The sequence below is a fragment of the Pseudorasbora parva genome, chromosome 7, assembly GCF_024679245.1.
Source record: "Pseudorasbora parva isolate DD20220531a chromosome 7, ASM2467924v1, whole genome shotgun sequence".
NCBI classification, from domain to species: Eukaryota; Metazoa; Chordata; class Actinopteri; order Cypriniformes; family Gobionidae; genus Pseudorasbora; species Pseudorasbora parva.
The window spans coordinates 7,284,208-7,311,280 of NC_090178.1; the positions used below are offsets into that span (position 1 = coordinate 7,284,208).

The 27,073-nt window shown below is 37.7% G+C and overlaps 2 protein-coding genes across 3 annotated transcripts in view; both read left to right on the forward strand.

Moving 5' to 3' along the window:
• The window catches only part of xrcc1 (X-ray repair complementing defective repair in Chinese hamster cells 1), a 39,192-nt gene extending 38,265 nt beyond the window's left edge, over window positions 1-927 (forward strand). For both annotated transcript variants that reach the window (XM_067447906.1, XM_067447907.1), the window contains exon 18: window positions 104-927. In XM_067447906.1, coding sequence (XP_067304007.1) covers window positions 104-211 — 108 coding nt within the window. In that variant the 3' untranslated portion in view covers window positions 212-927. The remainder of the gene's footprint in view (window positions 1-103) is intronic.
• Window positions 928-1,630: 703 nt separating this feature from the next.
• drd2l (dopamine receptor D2 like) lies at window positions 1,631-27,070 on the forward strand. Its single transcript, XM_067447910.1, has 10 exons — window positions 1,631-1,995; window positions 3,309-3,662; window positions 3,765-3,802; window positions 13,511-13,881; window positions 14,585-14,694; window positions 16,636-16,772; window positions 20,957-21,162; window positions 21,992-22,075; window positions 22,175-22,505; window positions 26,510-27,070. Exons 3-10 carry the CDS (start codon window positions 3,775-3,777, stop codon window positions 26,704-26,706), a joined length of 1,464 nt encoding a protein of 487 aa, XP_067304011.1. The 5' UTR covers window positions 1,631-1,995; window positions 3,309-3,662; window positions 3,765-3,774; the 3' UTR covers window positions 26,707-27,070.
• Window positions 27,071-27,073: the final 3 nt, after the last annotated feature.

Below are 27,073 nucleotides of genomic sequence, written 5' to 3' on the forward strand. Positions count from 1 at the left end.
GTTCATGTAGTAATGAAAATCCTCTGCTCTTACAACCTTGTCTCAAGTCAAGGTCCTTTCTTCCTTTTCATTCTCTTTTACTGTCGGTTCTGTCTTTTTACAGGCTTTGATGGAAAATGGAAGTCTGAGCTTTGTGAAGCCTTCCTGGATTTTCGCCATCAATGACAGGCAGAAGATGTTACCGTACCAGCCCTACACAGTAGTCCCTTAAGAGACTTTTAAACATCGTCTTGCTCTTTGAGAGCATGTCCATCAATCCCAGCCTTGACCTGAGCAGACCTTGTTGTCTTTGGCAGAATAGTTCAACTCATAAATGAAAAGTGTACTCGCATTCATGTCGGTCCAACCCTATATGACCTTTTCTCAAACTCTGTTAGTCCTTTTTGTTTCGCAAAGAGACATTGTGTTGAACGTGTTGCGTTCCATGTATAAAAAAAAAAGTCATACAGATTTGGAAGGATGTATGAATGAGTAAATTATGGGATTTTTGGGATTGAACGTTAATAGTCTCTTTGTCCCAGGTCTTTGTTTTGATGTTGAAAAACCGGACTAATGCCAGATACCAACCCGCCAACCCAGAGATAAAAGACTCAGATCCATATTCATGATCCGTTTTTACCAGCAATCCAAAAGCTGTTTATTAAGCTGTTAAATTTTAATTACTAAAGGCTGAACCTGAAGTCCCTTTTGAATCTGACTTATGCAGAACATGCTCATTTAATATGAATGTTCACATGTATGATCAATTATTGATTAGCTGATCCATATTCATATTTGTTGCCCTCATTTCTTTTCTTAAGATAGGTAGGTGTAGTCTTCAGAATGAATTTTTCAATGATACTGCTTATGTTTAGAGCTCTTTGATGAATATTCAAACAACCATATTTAAGAAAAAGAGCACCTGAAATAAATATTGATGTAAAAACACTGTTTAGTTTTTATTGAAGAACTGTGAAAATATTTTTTATTTTGGATTGTGTCTCTCAGTTTATTTCTGTTTTGTGTATGTTTTTTAATGTAATTAATATTTAGAAGTTCTGGTTTGAAGCAGTTGCAGAATAAAATTGGAAAATAGTTGTTTATTTTGCGAACCACTTTCTGTTTGGAAGGTTTTTATATTGAGTGATAATTTAAAAGCTTGATACACTTAAAAATAAAAGTTCTTTATTGGTATTGATGGTTCTATAAAGATCCTTACACATTCACGGAAACTTTGCATTCTACAAGTTTCTTTTTAGCGGAAAAGTTATTTTGGATTATTCAAATGTTATTTTAAGATTTGTTCACTGAAAGGTTCTATAGGCAACCAAAAAGTGTACCTGAAGTGCAGGTGGAAATTGTTTGCTGCTGGTTAAAACTTTAAAACAGTCAATTAAAACCTTACTGCTAACTAGTTTGTGGTTTCTATCCCAGAAAACCTCCAATTGGGCTGTTTTATATCAGCAGGGATTCATCAAACAGAATTGTGAATTCATACAGAATGTCTTGTTACTGTCCTTGAGACGTTTTGAGTTATTTCTTCTTTTAACTGGTCGCGTCTAATCTTCTGTCTCCATCTTTCACTTGTGTCCGATGTCTAAACCAAACTCTTTTTGTCCTCTCAGTCTTTTTGGGTTATTCTTTTCCTTCAGTCTGGTGTTTTTCTTTTCGAGCATATCTCTGTTTTGTACCTGACTTAGCAATTCCTTTTTCATACACACTTAACTAATTTGTTCTCTGTTCTCTGGAAACATTAAAACCTCTGTAGGCCTATGTATCTTTATCTATCTGTCCGTCCGTTAGTCTTCTCATTTGCCGCTTTAATTTAAAGTGTGTGGTCACGTGTGCATTTTTCAACGGTTCACCACAAGTAATCCAATTAAATTTTAAACGAACTAAATTTAAACTAAATTTGTTTTGATTTAACGGACAATCGATAAAACATTAAAAAACGCTATTCGTTTACCGCTGTCATGAGGAGAAATAAACTGCTTGAGTTATTACGGCTCTTAAAGGGTCATGAAACCCCCCTGCTGCAGCGGTGTTTTTTCACACCTTCGATTTGAAAAAGCTTGTTAAAAGGGGAGTGGTCGACTGTGAAAAGGTGGGATGGTATTGTGTGGAAAGAGGGAATGTTTGCATAAATAGGGGAGTGTCTGTCAGTAGGTGCTGAGCGGTTCTGAGACATGTTCTTGGTTCACGTTGGCATTGTTTACCACAGAGAGATTAAATGAGGGATGAGTACAGCGAATGAGAGAGCTATGAGTGGCGTGCAGCAGAGATCGCAAATCATTCAGCTCTTCAAAGTTCAAACCAGCATAATTCAGTGAGAAATGAAAATAAATGTTATTCTGCATGACGAAATATTTTGCAAACGTGATAAAACTATATTTGTCCAAATATGCACGCTGTTTGGCAAGATGAACAACGCGCCGACGTGATAAGAGAACGTGAACCACCCAACATGCGATGTGATAAGAGATGTGTAATTCTAGATCGGGGTAAAAGCGAAGAGGTTTGAGGCTAGTCTCGACCGCGCATTGCCGTGACGATCCGCGCTGTCTATCACTCGGCAGCTAAATCTATATTTGTCCAAATATGCAGCACACGGTTTCACTAAGAGCCCGAACACATGCGGTTTAGTGCATGGCTGTGACGACAAATAAAACGGAGAGGACGTGGCTTTTGTTCATTGGCCTACAGATTACAGATTGGTTATTTTGCACTCCTGACATAGATAGTCAACGCTTGCAGGTTCGGCGTGCGATTCCTCAGGTGAATTTTACTTTACCGAGCCTTTGTAGCAAAGGCTTCCACAGACGGCGCCGGTTACAGCTCGCTCGGCGCCCTTTACGTTACTTCGTATCAGCACAACGCCTAGCTTTCCTCCGTGACTTTTCCGCACGCTGCTTCCAAAACTTCCCCACCATATCTCTACAATAATGATGTAAGACGAGCCTGACAGAAGTGACTGTCTCATGCATATTAACTAAATTATCTTGTATGCATACTACAGCGCAGGGATTGGACTGAATGAGCTTTATGTCATGAATATATATCGAGAATCGCTCGGAGCGGTCGACGTCAGCATGTGCCCAGCAGCCCATACTTGGGCCGAAAAGGCCGTGCCGACGTCAGCATTTGTGACGTTGCTCCGACTAAACTTTTCAAACCGGAAGACAGAAATCGCTCTGAAAAATGCAAAAATAATTATTTTCACATATGCATACCATTAATGAGTACCCTTAGTGTTTTCAATGATGTGCAGCCTATACATATCTGTTTACATCTCAAAAAAAGTGTTTTGGGGTTTCATGACCCTTTAAGAGCTTTATGGCACATTAACTCAAAATGTGCGGTTAGGTGTGCGATTATTAACGGCTCACACGATCAAAAAAATTAAAGCAAACGAAGTTTAAACCATTTTTATTTTTATTTGAACTGACAATCAATGCAAATAAATAAACGCTATTAGTTTATCACCGCTGCTGTTCCCAGTCACGAGGAAAATTGCACTGCTTGAGTTATAGCTTTTTATTTTAGACACGTCTTTTTTACAGTTTATTTTATAACTGTTAATGTAAATGAATATAAATCGGATGAATAACAAGCAGGAGCGGTTGGCTGGGCGGGAGGAGGCGCGCGCCTGTGAGGAACAGAGCGCGAAAATGAGCACAGATCAGGTCTGCTGCAATGTACAGGATTACTTCATCTGCTGCCTCTCAATCAAATATTCACTCTAATTCTCCATTAATATGAAAGCAATGTCTGTTGTTTCATTGTAGGGCTGTTGAGATGCGTGTGAAGCTCTTGCTGAATGACAGTAAGTCACTTTACCTTATTTATTCTTCTTGTTTTGATCGTTCTGCGCGTTTTGAGTACGGGGCAAGTTGTCACATGGTCTGAAGTATACCTGCTTACAGTTGTGTATGATGGTTTTAATCTCTTAAATTAGAGTGATTTCTGTCATAACAAAAATGCCTTGTCATGTTTTTGTAAGCATCAGAGTATCAGTTGAGTATAAAGAGAACACAAAATAAACGAAGACAAAATTCACTATAATATGAGCGTATATTAGGCTATAACCTATATGAGGTAGATATGAACTAAAAGGTTGAAGCTTCTCAGAACAAGTCAAATTGGGGGCAAGTTGTCATATGTTGTAGGCTAATTTCAGTCTAATTACAATGTAATTTGGAGAAAGCAATAGTTTGATACATCATGTTTCATTAATTGTTTTGTGTTTAATAGTTATTTTACTTGAGGTTAAATTTAGCTGGAAAAAAAGCAGGTTCTCATTGTGAAATTATGCCCCACTATAGGGTCTGTGCACAGTAAACTTTAACGTTATTTAAAAAGAAACACCCTAATAAATATTCACTGCAGTAAAACAACCTGCCCTCCATGGTCTCCTATCTCCAATGATATATTGCATATATTTTTTCACAGGTGTTTTTTCCTTCTGTATTAGTTTGAATTTATTTGATACAAAGCTTCAAAGCTCTCAATTAAATTTGACACTTACACATGAATTTCTTCTAAATGTTCTCATTTGTGTCAGTGATTTGAAAATTGTGTGTGTGTATATATATATATATATATATATATATATATATATATATATATATATATATATATATATATATATATATATATAATGAATTCATTTCTTGTTCATAGAAAATCGATGTTCTACAGAAAAATAATACGGCAGTCTGAAAGTCTGAGACCTTGCTTTAAATGCTTGTAATTTAAAATAGAGGTTTTCACTAGTAACAAATTATATTTGATTGAAAGTTGAGATGAATGTGACAATCTCCCCAAAGGGGATCTTCTGTAAGAAAATCTGTAGGAAGAGGCATCATGACCTGATTTGTCAATAAAAATAGTGCAAAATCCAAAAGAGTTGTAAATGAAAACCATAAAACTGTCTATTAAATACATGTTTTCAGTCTTTTGCACTCCACTGTATGTCTACTTTTAGTTATTTTTTTCTCCTTTTTCCAGTTTGTTTTGCATTAATATACATGATGCATACATCAATAGCTTTCATCAGCACAAAGAAAACCCTTCCTTCTTCGGCTCTTGATCACTTGTCTGGTGCTCTAATAACATTTGTTGAGGTGTGTGAGTTGTATGAGTTTGTGCGCATCCCTGCGGCCCTGATCAAATGAGTCGTCACATAACAATGAGACTAAAGCCTGTCGCATTAAATGCAAACAGAGGGAGTGTTGCTGGAAAAGCTGCTTATTTTCAATGCAACAATGGCGCATCCGTGGACAATCACGGACTCCTAATGCTGCCAGGATTTCACTTCTGGTCTTGCATCATCCTACGCATATATGCGTTAATCAGTTTTTATTTGTGCTTCTTTAGGAACTAATTCATGCACATTATGCGTCAAAGTTGATATAGTTAGAAGTACAACGATTCATGATTTTATTAATCTATTAACCTATATGAAAGCTCTTTGTTGTTCAATAATGGCTAGAAGTGCTAAAATATGGATCTGAATTTGAGCTCAGCGGTGGTTAATGAAGCCGTCGAGGCATTGGAAATGAGTGACACATTCCCCTGCAGATGAGACTCCTTATTACTGGCCATCTCTGCTCCGTAAAAGATTCATCTGAGCTCCACACGGGCCTTGAGCAATGGCACGCTCAGACGCTCTTGAATCTTGTGAAACCTGTCAAGGTTCATATTGCAGCCTGTTTTTAGGATCATTATGGGCAATGTAAAATCACTATTGGAGTTCTCCACATTCCAGGGTTAGTTGACTCAAAGATGAAGATTCTGACATTAATTACTCACCCTCATGTTATTCCAAACCCTTAAGACTTTTGTAAATCTTAAGAACACATGGAGATATTTTGTATTAAATCCGAGAGCATTCTGTCCCTCCATTGTCAGCTACGCAACTTTGATACTTCAAAAAGTTCATAAAGAGATCGTAAAACAAATCCATTTAGTCAAAAAAATTTAGAAGAGAAATGATTGCTTTATGATGAACAGATTGAATATGAAAGATTTGAACATTTGAGCTGTCTCAAAAACCAATGAGGTTCATTCTCTTGTTACGCAGCACGCTTGATCTTCAGCAAGAACCAATGAGGTTCATTCTCGTGTTACGCAGCACGCTTGATCTTCAGCAAGAACCAATGAGGTTTATTCTCGTGTTACGCAGCACGCTTGATCTTCAGCAAGAACCAATGAGGTTTATTCTCCTGTTACGCAGCACGCTTGATCTTCAGCAAGAACCAATGAGGTTCATTCTCTTGTTACGCAGCACGCTTGATCTTCAGCAAGAACCAATGAGGTTTATTCTCCTGTTACGCAGCACGCTTGATCTTCAGCAAGAACCAATGAGGTTTATTCTCTTGTTACGCAGCACGCTTGATCTTCAGCAAGAACCAATGAGGTTTATTCTCCTGTTACGCAGCACGCTTGATCTTCAGCAAGAACCAATGAGGTTCATTCTCTTGTTACGCAGCACGCTTGATCTTCAGCAAGAACCAATGAGGTTTATTCTCCTGTTACGCAGCACGCTTGATCTTCAGCAAGAACCAATGAGGTTCATTCTCTTGTTACGCAGCACGCTTGATCTTCAGCAAGAACCAATGAGGTTTATTCTCGTGTTACGCAGCACGCTTGATCGTCAGCAAGAACCAATGAGGTTCATTCTCTTGTTACGCAGCACGCTTGATCTCCAGCAAGAACCAATGAGGTTCATTCTCTTGTTACGCAGCACGCTTGATCTTCAGCAAGAACCAATGAGGTTCATTCTCGTGTTACGCAGCATGCTTGATCTTCAGCAAGAACCAATGAAGTTCATTCTCGTGTTATGCAGCACGCTTGATCTTCAGCAAGAACCAATGAGGTTTATTCTCGTGTTACGCAGCACGCTTGATCTTCAGCAAGAACCAATGAGGTTTATTCTCTTGTTACGCAGCACGCTTGATCTTCAGCAAGAACCAATGAGGTTTATTCTCCTGTTACGCAGCACGCTTGATCTTCAGCAAGAACCAATGAGGTTCATTCTCTTGTTACGCAGCACGCTTGATCTTCAGCAAGAACCAATGAGGTTTATTCTCGTGTTACGCAGCACGCTTGATCGTCAGCAAGAACCAATGAGGTTCATTCTCTTGTTACGCAGCACGCTTGATCTCCAGCAAGAACCAATGAGGTTCATTCTCTTGTTACGCAGCACGCTTGATCTTCAGCAAGAACCAATGAGGTTCATTCTCGTGTTACGCAGCATGCTTGATCTTCAGCAAGAACCAATGAAGTTCATTCTCGTGTTATGCAGCACGCTTGATCTTCAGCAAGAACCAATGAGGTTCATTCTTGTGTGTCAATCAGGTTCAGTTGAGCTTTTGTTCATGTTCTCTGATCAATGTTTAAATGTGAATAAAAGCCCAGATTCAATCTGTTCATCATATAAAGAGATTGTGTCTTAAGAAAAGTTTGACTAAACTGCTCAATTCATATGGATTAGTTTTATGATCTCTTTATGAACTTTTTGAAGTGTCAAAGGGACAGAAAGTTCATCAAAATTATTTTTGCTCTGAAGATACTATATAAGGTTGAAACTATGGGTGTGTGCTATAGACAAAAATGATATCTTGATATTTTCTGGGATTTTCTCGATAACGATAATTAGACGATATTTTGCTGAGCGTGTTATTGTGCTGGTATCTTGGTGCTGATGATCAGCTGACTCCTGAAGTTTTTGATATTCCTCATATTCTGTGTGGTGGTCAGTTCACAGCAGTGACAGAAATCATCTTTTCCAAAACATTTAAATGCATTTTTTCCTTTTATGAGCATTTTCTAACACTGAAGTGGCATTTACACAGACTATTTAATGAGCTTAGAGGTGACACATAGCCTGCAGTTATGCATAAATAATGTTTGAATGTTTTAAACACATAACGTTGAATACTAATATTTGAAATTATTTAAAACATGAAAAGATACTTTAAAACCGTCAGTAGGCGGCAGCAAGTCACTGTTAATGAGTGATTCAACCGATTCATTGAGATTCAACTGATTCATTCAAACAACTGATTCATTCAGGAACGAATCATTTGACTATCTTAATCTCATAGACTGTAAAAAAAAATGGACGTGTCCGTGACGTCACCCATAGGATTGCGATAAGCCGTTCTGAAGCTTAAAGTATGGGCGAGCTGGGCGTTGCCATCTTTGCGAGCGAGTCATCGTGTGTCACTCCCGGATAACAGAAAATGGGCAAAAAGGCGGGATGTGGGCGGAGCTTAGGTGACGCAATGACTATAGGCGGCGGATAAATGGCTATCCACCTGTCACTCAAAGTAACCACGCCCTTAATTATGCAGAACTTTAAGGCTTTATATAACGTAAACGAATGAGTTATATAAAAAAATCACCCCCTTCACAGTCATGAAGATCAAAATTAACCGTATAGACCAAAACCACCGGGCTGTAAACATGTTTTTTTCTGCTGTAAAGTTGAAAATTTTAACATGGGGCTCAATGAGATTCTGCTCCTTCTGGAGTCTGTCTTAAGTGGCCAGTCGATGAATTACAGTTTACATTACTTCTGTATTGGCTTCAAGAGAGATCGCGGGAGGTTGCCGCTTGCAACTTAATCTATCTTAGTCACCGAATCATTGATTCAACGGATTCTTTCAGAAAGCTGATTCATTCAGTAAGGAAACACTGCGCGTTGCTCAGAGACTCGATTACAGTGCTGTGATTTTGTTTTGAACTATTCTCGTTGGCGAAATAGAGTAAACATGGGCAATATGTTGTCTAAAATGTAAGTCACTTAATATTAAATTCTTGTTTGGTAAACTTGTATAAAATAAATATCACATTTATGATATAAATATAGACTCACGCAGTAAAAGCGTGCGCCCGCACTAGTCTAATCTTCAATCACGTAGTGTAGGCCTACGCGCACACACTCTCTGGGTGTGTGCAGGGCTGGACTGCGGCTAAAGTTCGGCCCTGTCAAGCCCAGCCCATCTGGCCCATGAGTTCCCTGTGAATGTTTTTGCTGGGGTTGGGGCCTTAAATTGGAGTAAATAAATAAAACTAGGACAAGGACATATTGACAGATATTATCGAATTTGCTGTAAATGCAGATAAACTTAATATTTTTTTTTGTCACAGAAATGCACTTGACAGTAAAGCGCTGATGATTTTGAGCTAGGATGCAGTAAAGTAAATTTACTGCTTTTAAATGCTGTCATCATCATTTACTCACACTCGTGTCGTTCCAAACCTGTGTGACTTCCGTGAAACACAAAAGAAGATGTTTTGAAGAATGTTGGCAACGAAGCCATTTTGGTTTGGTCACCATTTGAATATTGTATGAACATGAAAAACAGACTTAAATTATTTTATTTTGTGCTACACAGAAATAAATTCATTCAGGTTTGGAATGACATTTATAGGTTGAGTAAATGATCACATTTTTGGGTTGAACTACCCAGTTAAAAACAATCATATTTTTCAAGAGTTAACCCAAAGTGTGTCAGCCCACCGGGAAAATACCTGGTATGCCAGATTACCAGTCCAGCCCTGGGTGTGTGTGAGGGATACTTGATAATGTCAGATTGCACATTGTTAAAACAACAATTACGATATTATTGCAGACAATATATATCGCACACCCCATAGTTGAAACTATATAAGGGTGAGATAATTAATGAGAGAGTTCACCCAAAAATGAAAATGATCTCTTTAAGTGTCTTCAGTGTTTCAACTTGCTCCATCTCTGAAACGACTTTTCAGCTGACGTCTGTCATTGAGTCATGTTTCAACATTCAATCCAATTCTGGAGACAATCATGTCCTGAAATACATTTTCTCTCTCATTGAAAACTCTGTTTTACTCTGAAACGTCAAATTTAGTAAATGAAACGAGTTGTGAATGCGGTTTCATTGTAAGATGATTTTCACAACAATTATGCACATTTTCCTCTTAATTTAAATTTTCTCATTATAATGATAAGTATATCATTATAAGTATACTTACTCATTTTTGGTCATGTGAACTGCACCAGGCAGGCATTTAATGACAAAAACAGCAGTATGCAGGATTTTGTTAGTTTTTTGTAATATTTCATATATGTGATGCAAAAAACTCTTCTCGTTGCAGTAATGTTGGAAAAATTATATATATATTTTTTAATGTAAAGTATACATTATGCTAGTGATTTATGTGCTGTAATACAGTGAAAATTATATTTTATAAATATGAAATAAATTTGGGTGGACCTAGGAGAAAGTGTGCTTAAACTGTCATGAAAATAATGTCGCCAAGCTACCTATCTATCTATCTATCTATCTATCTATCTATCTATCTATCTATCTATCTATCTATCTATCTATCTATCTATCTATCTGTCTGTCTGTCTGTCTGTCTGTCTGTCTGTCTGTCTGTCTGTCTGTCTATCTATCTATATATATATATATATATATATATATATATATAAACGGTCTAATTCAGTTTCTTATTTATTTTTGGTTTAAGATGTAGTGTGGCATATTTTCATGAGGAGACTGCTGTGAGATTGAGACATAGCGATTTAAAACCGATCATCAGCTGCAGACATTTTTAGGAGATGGAGGTGATTATTAGATTAGGAAGCAATTATTCCACTGCAGAATCTAACTGCACGCAGAGCTATTAATTTTTAGAGTACACAGCACACAGGCACATTCATTAACGACTACTTCATTATCACACATGCATCATTTTCTCATCAGTGATCAGTGTTTGTGTCTCTGTAATGATAGATTCATCAGCGCTCAAATTAAATACAGATACGAGAGCTCTCATCAGTGTGTATTGTCCTGAGTGATTCCTGATTAACAGGCATGAGGATGAGAATAGAAGCTAGGATAGATTCCCTTTTGCCGAGTGCCTCGTTCCTTTAATCAGGGTCAGCCCGTCCGCTTCACTGCAGCCTCATTGGCTTAATTCGTTTAAATGAACTGCTGCCTTTAGAAACATCGACATCTTAAGGTTGTGATGATGGTCTCAGTAAACCTCAAAAGATTTGTTGTGCTAATTGAAGCTGCATAAATTGCTGCTCTATTACTACTAATTACAGTTATATTATGATGTAATTTGCATTAAAGGTTGATGCATGTAGAGTAGTGCTGGAAAGCATGCATGTCTTCACATAATGTCATCATTAACAGTATTTCTCACTGTTTTGTAACTACAGTTGTTTACCAGACTGTGTTGTGACTGCCCGTTGATTTTAAACTTTTTCAAAACCGATCAATGGAGCAGAGCAGAACGTTAACTCCTTTTCCTGTTTTTCATTGATTTTTCTTAATTGTGTTAAAAAAAAGCTTTTTACTTTGAGCCTAACGGTGGATGAACAATCTTTAAATGTGTCAAATGTGATGCTTCCAAGGCAACTGTGTTTTTATTCAATAGTTTCAAAAGACTATTAAATTAAAAACCTGCCATTACGTGACTCTTCTGCACGAAGCTCCAGTCGTGATGGCTTTACCTCACTGTAGCATTACATTTGTTCCCTTGAGCAAAGCCTTGATGCCACAGAGCAGACCGCAGATGCAATTAGTCCCCGTGTTGTGCGCTACTTTCACTGAAGTGCTTGCAAAATGGCAAGTAATGAGAAGTTGCGTTTTAATGCGCTGAAGGCCTGATCATGCATGTATAAGCTAAAGGATGTAACAGAAATTGCATTCAAATTGCATGCTTTAACTATACATTTGCAGCTTGAAAGAATGTTGTTGTTTTTGCCAGTGATTCAATGACACGCTATTCAATGGGCATTGAATTGCCAAGCAGAAATCACATCATTTTTTTATGAATGTAAAAGTGACTTGGAGGTCTAGTAACCCATACTCAGAGTTTGTATCCTCTGTAACCCTTCAAAGTCAGTGCACACACATTAGGAGTAGTGAGTTGGGAACACACACACCCGGAGCAGTGGGCAACCATTTTGCTGTGGCTCCCAGAGAGCGATTGGGGGTTAGGTGCCTTGCTCAAGGGAACCTCAGTTATTTCCTGACGATATTGAGAATCAAACCAGTCTGGCTCTCTAACCACTAGGTCACGATTGCCTCTTTCATGCTGTTGACAACGATTTCATATATAAAATAAGCTAATAATATTGTTTACTCTTCAAAAAATCTGTAAATATAATATAATAGAGCATAATACTGTGTTGATACCAAGGAATTTTTCACAGGTATTTTACTAGGAAATTTTAATTATGAATTGGATTGTGTTTTAATCTCATTTATTAATAAAGCACCTTAAAAATAAGAACGTTAGCCAAAGTGCTGTACATTGGCAATACACAAAATAGTTTTACATAACACACATGAAAACTATTTAAGGTAACCACATCAAAACTTGAACTTAATAACCAGAAGTTAATGCAATAAAAGGGCAGTCACAGAAAAGGGCAGTTTTAGATTTAAAAGGATAGTTTACCCAAAAATGAAAGTTCTGCCATTAATTATTCACCCTCATGTCGTTCCAAACCTGTAAGATTTTTTCAGAAAATGGGCAAAGAGGTGGGACGTGGGCGGAGCTTAGGTGACGCAATGACTATAGTCGGCGGATATATGGCTATCCACCTGTCACTCAAAGTAACCACGTCCTTAATTATGCAGAACTTTAAGGCTTTATATAATGTAAATTAATAAGTTATAAAAAAAAGTTCACCCCCCTCACAGTTGTTATGAAGGGCAAAATTAGCCGTATAGACCAAAACCACAATTTGTACCGGGCTGTAAACATGTTTTTTTTTCTACTGTAAAGTTGGGTATTTTAACATGGGGCTCAATGAGAGTCCGCTCCTTCTGGAGTCTGTCTTAAGTGGCCAGTCGATGAATTGCAGTTAGTTTCTTCCGTATTGGCTTCAAAAGAGACCTCGGGAGGTTGCCGCCTGGGTTAACCACATCACCAAGACCCAGAAAGTGCTGTAGCAGAGCCAATTTTATAAAGAAATGTATAAAGACTCTCTCTGGGTCAGGTGCCTGTTGCCCATCTTGTTGTGCCACTGGGCAGACATTTTCATGACTTCAGCAAGAGGTTTTTTCTCACGTGTCAAGCAGGTTCGAATGGGTTTCTGTTTGCTGATCAATATTTATATGTAAATAAAAGCCTCAATTAAATCTGTTCATCATATAAAGCGATTGAATAACTTTAGAAAATTCTTATGGATTAGTTTTACAATCTCTTTATGAACTTTTTAAAGCGTCAAAGTGTCATTTGCATTACTGTCAATGGAGGGACAGAAAGCTCTCAGATTTCATCAAAAAGATAACTTTTTCCCCTATTTCTTACAGTTTATAATAATAATAAATCAGATCAAATAGATCTTTGTGTTTCTTTAACAGCTTATTGACAAGGTGCTGATGATAAACCAGCTAGACCTGTAACACAGGAAATATCCAGTTGAGGGATTCGAAAAATACTCTTTGAGTAAATAATGATAGAATTGTAAAATTATTCCTTCCCTGCTAACGTCCTTGATGTCTTGTCTTCCCAGGTGCCCAGAGGAGCTGCATAATGCCTCTTCTCGACGTAACAGAAGACAACTTCTCCATTGCTTCCCCAACACCAAATTCATCTCCATCTGGTTCCTCCATGCCGTTTTCCTCCGTCCCTCCATCCCTGTCCTCGTTTCTCCCGCATTCAAACTGCTCCATGACTCCGTCTCCCTCCTCACCGCCATATAACTTCTATGCTGTGTTGTTGGTGTTGCTGATTTTTTGCGTTGTGTTCGGTAATGTGCTGGTGTGTGTGGCCGTGTCCCGAGAGAAAGCGCTGCAGACTACCACCAATTACCTCATAGTGTCACTAGCCGTGTCGGACTTGCTCTTGGCCACACTAGTGATGCCATGGGGCGTCTATCTGGAGGTCAGTAGACATACTAATTGGTCTGTTTAATTGGTTATTAAATGTAGTTTGAACACTGAAAAGCACATAAGCCCTATGAAATCTATTACATTTTTCTCCAAATTCCGGGGGGATTTCTTGATTACATTTTATTCATCAAAAAGCATGTCTAAAAAATGTAATCATTAATCTTATATAATTTAATAACAACTTTGATTTTATAACCAAAACTATATTTATATGGCCCTATGAAACCCGCTTTATTTTCCCCTAAATTCTGTATTAAATTTTTAATGGTTTAATTAGATTTGAATAATCAAAAAGCATGTTTAATAATTTAATTAAAAAAACTAAACAATTTAATGTATTACTGTAAACCCTTCCTTTTATTTTTTTGGAAACAAAGGGCTGCACAACAGAGGTTTACTGTTAAAATTAAAACATGGAGGGAAAAAAATGACATTCCTTGAAAAATGTATTCATATTTTTATCATTATTGCTTCGAGAAGTACATTCTACTATACAGGAGTAATATATTTCTGTCACAGTTTCTTCAAGTTAAACCAATTCTTATGACTGGGTTTTCCATATTGCTGATATCACAGGGCCCTATATAAGACATTGATCACTTTACACGTCAGTCAGTCAGTCTCGAGTGGCATAAGCAGATGATATTTCAAAAAGCAATGATGTCTGAAGTCTAAGAACAAATGTGTTTGTGTAGGTTGTGGGTGAATGGAGGTTCAGTCGGATCCACTGTGACATTCTGCTCACCCTGGACGTCATGATGTGCACCGCCAGCATCCTCAACTTATGTGCCATCAGCATCGATAGGTGACCCATCCATTTACCGTCCCATTTACATCCCAGTAGACTCATTGACTCACAGCCACAGCGATGCATGAATGAAATCCTGTCCTGTGCCTTGTTCAGAATAAAAATTAGAAAGTTTCTGATTAACATTTTAGCAATTTCCTAATCTGTTTGCCCCAGCGTTTGTTTAGAGCTTTTCTTGACCTGGATTTATCTTTGGTTTAAACGCACACCAGGCAATTACATGCCGCCGAGGCAGAGGAGATTATGAATTATAAATCCTGCAGTGTGTTAGAGACACTTTTTCCCCTTGCAGGGAATTTTAGTGAATGCTGCTCCTCATTAAACCGGCGCTGGAAATGTGCTGGAAAATTGGAAGTGCGCATTAAAGTCGATGTGCATGAATAACGCATAGGCCTATAGAAACGACCTGCAGGTAATGTGGTTCACTTCTCAGCATTGTGGATGGTGTTTAATCGTTATATAGGCATAAAGGATCATTACTGTACCTGAGAAAGTGGTAAAAAGAAAACTGCCTCTTATTCAAATCCACATTTTCAATTATATACATATATATATATATTCAAAAGTGGATTAGTTTTCGACTAATCACAGTATTTTTACATAAAAAGTCTTAAATGAAAGGACAGTGATGCAATTCTTACCAAAAAAAAAAAAAGCTGGGCTTTGAATTATTTTCTGAAAGACTGTCATTCAAGTGATGCACGACCTTTAGAACAGACAATACATTAATCTGCTTGTGTTGTAGTTAAAAGACATTCTGACAGTGTTTGTCAGATTTTTAGAGATATACTCTGCTCGTTATTTTGTCTTGGGTTTTATTCTCTCAAAAAAACTACTTAAAATGAAATGCTCCACTCAAGATGATTCAGCATATTGATCGAAGCACTGTGTGGAGAACATGAGCTTTGGAAGCAAAAAAGATGTGGGTGGGTCCTAAATTTTACTGAAGTAGATGCCATTTACATTAAGTACAAATAAATCGTGCATATACATTTTTATTTTACTTGGAGAGTACCAGAGTGACCTCCTACATGTGCCAAAATGTGCAGCAGACAACTGTATGAGTACTGTATCCCACAATGCAATGTGACCCGACTTTATATTTTCTGGGTAATGAATCAGAAGTAAAACATCAACTGCTATTTTGACTCAGTACTTGATTTGTTTTTAATTAAATATATATTTTTTCACAATTGGATTAAAAATGAGAAATCTTTCAACTGATTTATTTTTTATAAGTGTGTGTGTGTGTGTGTGTGTGTGTGTGTGTGTGTGTGTGTGTGTGTGTGTGTGTGTGTGTGTGTGTGTGTGTGTGTGTGTGTGTGTCCGCCTGTGTGTGCCTCTGGTAGTTTTTAATTTATGTAAGTGAGGATGGCAAAATAAAGTAAACTGACATATTATACTCAAACTTTCAGTAAAATGTATTGACTGTAATCCATTACATACTTTTCTATCAAAGTTATCTGACATTATCAAGATGAATTTGTTCTGACACAGTTTAACAGAGTTCTTGTCATATTTTATGACCATTTTATAAATTACAGTGAATAAACTGTGATAATGTGAGAAAATGTCTGAATACATTTTGTTTTGACTGTATATTCAAAATAACTTTTTTGTTGATAACTGAATGTCACTCACATATGACAACATTGTACAATGCTACTGCTTGCAATGTTGCATAATAGAAACAGTTTTCACAATTTTTAATAAAGTAATATGAACATTTAAGAAAATATGTAGTGTGTACTTCGAAGTATGCAGTAAGTAGTAAACTAGTATTCCCGTCTGAATATAGCCTGTCTGTCTTGTCTGTCGTCAATGAGGCATTATATTTTATTTGGTAATACACCTGTAATTTGAAAGCACTTCTGGATTTCACTTTAACAGTAGCGTGTGTTGCACGTTCATCTACATGTATCTTGTGTTGATGTGCAGATACACGGCCGTGGCCATGCCGTTACTGTACAACACGCGCTACAGCTCCAGAAGACGGGTCGCTCTGATGATCTCTGTCGTCTGGTTCCTGTCATTTGCCATTTCTTGCCCGCTGCTGTTTGGTCTCAACAACACAGGTACAAAACACTCACCTGGACATTATAACTAGTTTATGAAACTATATTGATATATTTGCAGTGCTTTGTTTTCTTTTATATGTACATTCAACATAAAAAAATGTCCTTAAAACACACCAAAACCATATAATCTTCTGTGAAACTCAAAAGGAGAATCTTCATGCAATTCTTTGACATACACTAAGTTTTCATTATAAAAAAGGATGGCTTAAAAACAACCCAATTTTTAATGCTGGGTCAAAAAGTGGCAAACTCTACAGTTAACTGAGAACTTAAATGAGAAGTATGAGAAAAGGTGCAGAAAAGATAGTTATACATCTTATACAGTTAAACAAATTGCCTTTAAAGGGTTTAATATTGAATAATGTACTATAAAAACAAGTTTGACCAGTTATTTCATTAATTTACGCTAGTAACACTGTGGCCAAACCATCAGGCTGTGTCGCCAATAAACACTGTAATAGTCTGTAATAAACACGGAAAAATCACGAATAAAATATATTATAGCGAATAAACAGTATTTTACCTTGTTAATTTAAAAATGACTGACTATATGATTATCAACCAAAATTGGGACAAATCAACCCAACATCTTTACCCAGCGTTCTCAACCAAGCATTTGTGTTGGGGGAAAAAAAACCCTGGGTTTAGTGTTCAGTGTCACCATGTCAGTCGTGCTGATTGGATTTAAACACACCCTAAATGAAGTGCTGAAATTCTTTTAAAATGGTGAAACAGGACATTGAAAGTCATCGCTGCTCATATCCTGTCGGGTTTAATATAACTTTTCTCATCCACCAGCCCTCTAGTTCCATCCTATGAGCCTGACCTCTGTCTAAGCTTTCATGAACTTCATTGGTTGAAACAGCAGAGTGAACTTTTGTGCTGTATCCCATCCAAAGGGACATGGCTGCACTTATAATGAGGTTTCCCTCCGTGCATAATTATCATTTCTGCACTCCGGGCAAAATGTGTGTTTTCCTTTGTGTTAAAGCTCTAAAGATCAGTTAGATATGATGTGATAAGGATGTGGGAAAGAGCAAATCCCAATATCCCAACAAAGGACACATCCAGGCAATCCCAAAACATTTCTTTTTAGCTCAATGGGATTCATTACGCATGTGTTGCAGGAGCTATGAATTATTATGCATTTATTGTAAGTCTTTTTTTCCCCTTCAGATTGTGTCCCAGTGCATTAGTATCAGGGATACTGGCCTTCATTAATAAAAAGATGCCATTACAACAAATTTTTAAAATATACTGTCTTCAGCCCTATTTGGACGGGGTTGGCTTAACATGGAGAGGTGGGGTAGAGTAATTATTATCAGAGCTTCTCAATAATTTTAGTCCCATCCGAATGTGCCATCTCAGTACTTATCACGGAAGATGTCATTAAAGATTATAGGGACTTTTACCTCCCGTAAAAAGGTCCAGAAATATTACCTCAGATAATACTAATCCTGTGCAAATAGACCCGCTATAAATCTGTATGTAATTATTCTCTCAAAAAGTAGATCGAAAGCACTTGTCAGAGGCACAGAACTTATTTTAGCTTTAGGTAAGTGCCTAATACCAACAGAATCCAATCGCAATTGAATTAATAAATCAAGTAGTTTGAATATCAAGAATACACACATGATGACACCGAGGTAACAGCGCTACATAAGTCAAGTTTACCCCGCCTACTTCTTCTAGTTTTACTGAGATTTCTTATCCTGTGCAAATTGGCCATTAATATTACAGATGTCCTGGGGTAAAACGAAATTACTCCATCTACCCTTGTAAAATGAATCCCATCCGAATAGGGCTTTTAAGTTGTTTCTACATTAATTTGGAGAGAAACTGGGAAATTATTACAATATAAAAATATTAAAATCTCTGATGTTTTTAATCACGATTAATTGCAGAAAAAAATGTGACGAATTAGCTGTTTTTTTTAATCGATTGACAGTCATTTTATATACACAGTATATATATATGTACAGTGTATATATGCTCCACATGTCAAAACCACCTTTTTTGACAACAACTTAGAGCAGGAGGATGATTGATACACTTCCCTGACTGAATTTCAATAAGCGTGACCCTCTTCAGCTTAAGTGGCATCTGCGTTTGCATACAGAGACCTTCACAGTTTGTCCCAGCATATGGATGAGATGCTTAAACAATAAAAACACAGAAAAGAAAAACAGAAAAAAATATGCAGTGTTCATCAAACATGACGCTTTCACTATGAGTGCTGTGAAATTATGTTCGCAAGAACCATTGAGTCAAGGTCTAAAAGTCTAAAAGAGAACCTATTATGCTTTTTTTACATCTTCATCTTTCTTCAGTATGTAATGTTGCTGTTTAAGCATGAATAAGGTCCCCCAAAGGGTGTTATTTTCTTTATCAGTGCGCACTGTTTCTGAACTCCCTGAAATCCCTTCATTGTAGTTTTGAGATTTCAACTCAGAAAAGGAACACGTCACAACATTCCCCATTTAAATAATTCCCACCTAAGGCATGCGAAAAATGAAGGGGCGGGCCTTGTTTAGTTAGTGTGTTGAAATTCGTGGTTATGGTAAGGGACGTGACTTTTTCCAAACGTGCACAAAGTGATTGATCAATCACAACACACTGTTCCAGCCAACCAATCAGAGCACACTAAACTTTTCAGAAGGAGGAGCTTAATAGAGACGGGAACTAAACAGAGCGTTACTGACAGACTGGGAAGAGAGGTGCTGAAATAAAATATTTGAAAAATAATGTGGTTTTTGAACATTTAAGCATGAAAACCTAATCTATTAGAGCCCAAAAAACAAAATCAAGGCTTTGTAAAACAGTATAATATGGCCTCTTTAACATTCCTAAAGAAGTTATTAACTCATAAATAAACATTCTGTTATGTTTACTTGCCTTTTAAACGTGTGTGACTTTATTTCAGCAGCCATATCACCCTGTAGCCCAAGACTGGTTTCCCACTGAAGCTAAGCAGGGCTGAGCCTGGTCAGTACCTGGATGGGAGACCAACTGGGAAAACCAGGTAGCTGCTGGTAGAGGTGTTAGTGAGGCCAGCAGGGGGTGCTCACCCTGTGGTCTGTGTGGGTCCTAATGCCCCAGTATAGTGATGGGGACACTATACTGACAAAGAGCACCGTCCTTCGGATGAGACGTTAAACCGAGGTCCTGACTCTGTGGTCATTAAAAATCCCAGGATGTCTTTCGGAAAAAGAGTAGGGGTGTAACCCCGGCATCCTGGCCAGATTTGCCCATTGGCCTCTGTCCATCATGGCCTCCTAATAATCCCCATATAATGATTGTCACTAGGTCTCCTCTCCACCAACCAGCTGGTGTGTGGTGAGTGTTCTGGCGCAATATGGCTGCCGTCGCATCATCCAGGTGGATGCTGCACATTGGTGGTGGTTGAGGAGATTCCCCCTTCAATGTAAAGCGCTTTGAGTGCCTTGAAAAGCGCTATATAAATCGAAATAAATCGAACACATTTCATTAAATGCAAATAGGACTGAGCAGAATGTCCAATTACAAAAAAAAGAACAAAATTTACTTGATATTTTATTATATTGTTATTAATTAGAATAATTTTAATGTGCAAAATATTTTCTTGCGCAAGTGCTTTCTTGTAGCCTGACAAGTCAGACCCACATCAAGATGTTTGGTCTGGAAACTCACCATTGACAGCTCAATGGTGGGATAAACAGTTGTCTTTGAAACTCCCTCTCCATGCAATTGGATAGAGCTACAACCAACCAGAGCAAAGTGAGGCGGAGCTAGGGGATAGATTAAACTTTTGCCGTATCCGGTCGGCAAAACTCTGAACACATCTTCCTTTCCTAAGAATGACTTCAGTGCCGTTCTTTGTTCTTTTCTCAAAGAAAAGCTTAATTCCAAATCTTCCAGAGTCGCGGCCAAAGTCGATTCGAAAGACCGCTGTTTACAAGATTATTTAAGTAGCACGCAAGAGCAACTCTGCCATCATTATGTTAAGCCCGCCAATGGACTCTACACGATGTGATTGGCCTGACCAGAGTTTGTTTTTTACAGCTCAGACGTGTATTGAGAGTTGCTAGACTACACTCGCGGCAGATTAGATTTGCTGCTGCTAGGGTGCGTCTAGATTTCTAGGCTAGTGTTTTTGGTGTGAACTGCATAATCATCTTGTTCTTTTTTGTCTTTCATATCAGCTAGTCAAGAAGGGAGAGACTGCAGCTTTGCCGACCCTGCTTTCGTGGTCTACTCCTCTGTTGCTTCCTTTTACGTGCCCTTCATTGTGACTCTGATGGTGTATGTGCAGATCTGTGTGGTTTTGCGCAGACGGGGCAGACGCACCGCACCTTCACGCAGACACGGCCTCCATCCGGAGCCCAGAGACGGACAGAGATCTCGCAAGGTGTGCTAACCCCTAACCTTACCAGTCCATGATAATTTGGGCTAGCAGTAACATTTTGACTTTGGCCATTTTTATCACATTGCTCAAAGATTGCCAGTTGGTGCAATCAAAAGTTTTGAAATTGTAAATAATGGTATACACTGCCAATATTTTCTTTCATAATAGCAGTCCACAAACATAGTTCACTTATGAACACAACAAAATGAATAAATGTATATTATATATACATTTATATTATATTTATGTATTAATTCATAACAAAAACTTTCAGTAAGGGTCTTTTCAATGTGGTACACATATGCACTGAGCAAATGCATTTAATTTATATCGATATACAGTACTTTGATGTTGTGAACACATCTGAAAAATAAGGACTCTGCAGTTTTGGTTCAGAATAGTAATACTAATGGTAATCTTTTTTCTTTTACCTATTAATGTTTGCTGTTGCATCCTTTGCGTCTATGGCTTCTCAATTTCTCCAACTACGGGCTACGCCACGGATCAAACAGAAAATAAATGTAGTGCCGTTAAAATGATTTTGCGTTAACAATCTATTAAAGCGTTAATTTTGACATCCCTAATTAAAATAGAAAACAATTCTAAGTAATAACATTACGTCTGTATTTTTCATCAAATTAATGCAGTCTTTTAGTGAGCATAAGAGACTTATTTCAAAATCATAAAAAAATCTTACTGACCCCAAACCTTTGAGCTGTTATTGTTATCTTATTAATCAGATATAACATGCCTTTTGATTAAAAATAAAATTATTAACTAGTGACAGCACACTGTCAAGTTTCATTGTTTTCTCTTTCTTTTTATTTGTCAGAATAAGTGTACTCATCCTGAAGATGTGAAATTATGTACTTTAATAGTAAAGCCTCCTTCAGCCGCTCCACAACGCAAGAAAGTGGTAAAACACTGGATATTCTTACTGTCGCTCTCACCTTCAGTCATTTTCTTAAGTGTGAATGTCTGTGTGGTTAGCAGTGAATCATGTTCTCTGTGACAGACGCTGGTGAAAGAGGCCGTGGTTCATCCTCTGGACGTGGAACCCATGTGTTTTCTGAGTCAGGACAGAGAGCAGCCTCCACAGCAGTCGCAGCAGCCTGGACATGCTAAAATCTCCCTGTCTGTGGCGCCCAGTCCCACGCGGCCCTGCACCACGCTCTCGGTCCCCGGCCTGCGCAGGGTCGCCCTGCAGGAAACCACGAACGGCCTCCACGGATGGAGAGAGAGAAACGCGGACAGAGAGAAAGCAGGCGCAGCGAAGGAGAGAGTGAGAGGAAGACTGTCGCAGCAGAAGGAGAGAAAGGCGACACAGATGCTCGCCATTGTTTTAGGTGAGAAGTTCAAATAAATGTAACAATATGTATATATATATAATCCTGGTAAAGTCATGGTAGCAGGAAACTTGGCATGTTATTTATTGCCTTTTCACCTATCACATATTTTAGCAATCAGCATAAATTATGTATCATTTGAGAAAAATTTGAGAAAAATTTCAAAAAAATTAGACTACATAACCATGTAAATAGTACTTAAACCGAGGGTATGATATCATCAGTAAGTAGCCGCGTTTTCATTACCCTTCAAATTGCGCAAATTGAAATTGCGAATTGAAAATACGCCCAATGGAAACGCGGCAATTTCGCAAAAACTCCCATATATCGCAAAAAAGTTTTTGCGCTCTCATGAGGTGGTTTTTCAGGCAATTCGAAAAAGGACATTTTCGCAAAACTGCAATGGAAACGTTTTTTTCGCATTTACATGTCATCTGTTGTGGTGACGCATTGATGCAACAGTGCCTATATATTATATTTTCCACTCAATTGTGTCGTAATAACAAGATAATGTAGTTAAAAGGACATATATTTTCTCCTAATAAGAACTACAGGCTATATATACTGTAATTAAGACATATATTCAAGAAATGTTTTAAAACAGAAAGAGCTAGCCTATAGTCTCAAAGACCGAGGAAACAGGCCAGTTACGCACGTCAATCCATTCCAGACTATATTAGTTTGCTTCTTATTTAATAAACAGGCAATTAATTGATGAAACATCGGTCAAAATTAAAATACAATTTATACAAAACTGAATATTTTTTTAAGAAAGACTTTCTAGAAAATAATACTCAAAGTGGTCAAAATCATGTGACTCCCCATGTCTCAAACATATTGCGATTCTTACTCATGCTGCTCACTTTTCATAATCAACATATAAATTAAAATAATAATATTACAGGCTAATGTTTAGGCCTAAACGTAGCCTATTTAGTTTCGTAGTTAGGCTATGTTTTCTTTAACCCACTGCCGTTCTCATTTTTTCCTTCTTCCTTTAAGAGTAATGAAACAATTTACAATACTCGTCATTTTTAGCTATACAGATGAGTTCAAGACATAATTATAAACTATAACCTGTCTATTTTTATTTCTGGACTCAGGAAACTAATTATTTTGCATGCACTCACTCCAAACGCTGTCTTCATTTCAAAAAAATTATTTCGTTTATTAAATGCCAATATTTTCTTTTCCAAAGCATTTCTAAATTCAGTTCATATACCCAACAAACGAAATATCTAGCCAAAATAAGGAAAGTGGTAAAAATAATAAATAAATAAAAACATTTGAGTTAACATGCAAATTCAAACATTTCGCTCTACTTTATATGCGTCAACCTGGTGCGCGTAAAAGTCGATCATTCTTTACAGATGATGGTTTGGTTTGGAGAGAAGACGAGAGGGAGTTCTTTATTAAACTCATAAAAGACAATATAGGATTATAGTAATACTGGATTCTAATCACAGAAATGCTACATTATCATGAAGACCTTGAAGCAGATCTGACACACACACACACACATACCTCATATCCGTGCCGCTTAAGTAACCTAAGGGGCTTTCCTTGCCATTAATGCTTGGATAACACATATGTCTCCTTCCAATAAAAATAATGGCTAGTGTGGTGGATGGGATATACAAACCTACCAAGTGCCATCATTTTGGAATGACATATCGCGAGAGGAAAGTAATATGTTTTAGTCGCATAACTGCAGCTATGGAAACGCTGTCATTTCTCAACAGTTTTTTATTGACATTTAAGAAATATCGCAAAAGTTCTTCGCAAATCTGTAATGGAAACGCAGCTAGTGAAAGCAATGCGTGTTACTAATCCAAGTCAAATGTTCGATAAAAGTCATCCCTTTCCTCCCATATACACAAATACAGTTCTTATGAACAACTTGAAAGCACAAGCATGAACACTTACATGTTACAATTATGACAAGATTAGAGGGTTATGTTAATCACTAAAAGAGTATATTTACACACAAACATATATTAGGAGTAAAAAATATTAGGAGTGATATCTTACTTTTTGTACACACTTTGGGAGCTGACGCTTGAAGTAGACAGTGGAGGAGATATAGACACTCTAGGCGTATACAGTGTGGAAATGAATAGGTCTTTATCATCGCTGAAGTGAACAACAATACGATTGCAAATGGACAAACAAGCTAACATGACACGCAAGCATATTCAAGAAAAAGCCATTATATATTAGTTCTGTGAAACCAAACAAATTCAATGTTACTCGCCTTTCGAGAAGAAATAAAGCACCCTCGGCCTTCGCTCCTTGACTTCTCTCCAGCGCTGGAAAGCTGATACATCTTGCCTGATCGTAAGCCTTCTTTTGTTCCACAGACATTTTCCACATTTGTTTTTTATCTGCCATCTCTCTATTTCTGTCATCGCTCAGCTAATGTCTGTCCTGTGCGTCGTGTCTTTTGAATAATGACATGCACTGAGCGCTCTCTTCTCAACATCATTAGTAGACACGCCCCTTAATGCTGATTGGCTACACTTTTTTTTTTTGATACTCGACCCCAGAAACTTTTCTAAAGCATTTTTGAAATATCACTTACTCCACCTTTAACTTAAATGTTTTTATTTTAGATAATGTTATAACCCTGATTTTACATTTTGTGTGCACGGATATCCACAGTGAAATATCTTCTAACTTCTTATTCTCAGACTTGCTTCTACGTAGCCTAAAAATCTAGACGCACCCTAGCGGCAGCAAATTTAATCTGCCCGCAAGTGTCGTCTAGCAACTCTCAATACCCTTCTGAGCTGTAAACGCCTAACTCTTGCTGGACCAATCACATCGTGTATAGAGTCGGTGGGCGGGGCCATAATGACAACAGCCGAGTTGCGTTTGGGTGCTTCTAGTAAACACAGAAACTGGCGAACGGTGGCGGTCTTTCGAATCAGCTTTGACCTCGATTCTGCTTTTACTTGGAGTTGAGCTTTTCTCTAAGAAATGAACAAAGAACGGCACTGAAGTCATTCTTAAAAAGGGAAGATGTGTTCGGAGTTTAACTGACCAGATACGGCGAATGTTTAATCTGTCAGCGAGCTCTGCTTCACCTTCGTTGCTCCGGTTGGTGTAGCGCTATCCTATCGCGTGCAGAGGGAGTTTGAAAGACAACCGTTTATCCCGCCCCTCAGATTGAGCCCTGTCTATGGTGAGCTTCTAGCTTCTACGTATATCTTTCTGTGGACTTCATTTGGAGTCAAGAAGCATTTCCGGCTGGCTTGTAGTTGCTGCACACGCTGGTGAACATGAGTGCTGCTGTACTATGTAATTTTTTGTCTCTTTGTTCTTTTAGGCTTGACATTTAAGCAGCAGCACGTGTGACATAATACATATTCATTATTTAACAGCTAGTTCAAGTCCTCTAATTTGATTGGATGAGCAGTATTCAGAAAGTGCTGATATTCAGTATTTCTTCAACAGCACTTCTCATACATCTCATACACATTTATTATTAGACTATAGATGAACCACGATACAAATGTGCATAATTTTTTATAAGGACCTTTTCACTCCTACACTTTAAAATTATTGTGTTACTTGCTATTTTGTTGTATTATTTGATACATTTACTAACAACTTCTAAGTTAAAAAAATGTCAAAGTAAATACAACACCAACTTTTTTTCTTCGTTTATTGTAGTATGTTTTACAAATTAAAAAAAATTGTAAAATTTTCTACACATAAGAGGCAGTCTACAGGCTTTCGGTGAAGGTCCCTTTTTTAAGTTTCGTTACAAGTTCACATGTTGCTAATGCAAAGTGATTAATACATTAAAATATAGCCCCTTTAACAGGTTGAGCAAACTGTGATTTAAACTCAAAAGAGAGATTGAACTTGCAATTTCCAAGTGGGATTTTTTCGGTGTAGTGGCCACAAACATATTTGCAATTATTAATTTTGCAGATATTTCCATTGAGAGCAGCTTACAAATGCAGAAGTTGTTGAAGTAGTTTTTGTGTTTTCTGCAGGTGTCTTCATCATATGCTGGCTTCCTTTCTTCCTGACGCACGTGCTAAAAGCTCACTGCGGCAGCTGCTGCATCTCACCATCGCTCTACAGCGCTGTCACATGGCTGGGCTACCTCAACAGCGCTGTCAACCCCGTCATCTACACCACCTTCAACATCGAGTTCCGCAAGGCCTTCATTAAAATCCTGCACTGCTGACAGACAGCACACGAACCAAAAGCACACGGCAACAGGGGAATTTACTGAACAAAAGAAGCTTGTGACAGACAAGGGAAACATGTGAAGCTCAGTATGTAAAGATTTTGCAGATCAAGGAACACAGTGACTGCAAAGAAAAGACAAGACAATTGAAATAGCAGAGTCTTTGTTTGCAATCGGCAGAGTTTTTTTTAGCTGTACGTCATACAAAAGTTAACATTTTGTCATCATTTGCTCAGCCTTGCATCTCAACTCATATTATTTTAGTTCTTCTGTGAAAAACAGAAAGATGTTGGATTTGAGTGCTTCAGTGAAGACAAAACTAATGTGGGTCTGTTCCTCACACAAAGGAATTCAGAAGACTTGA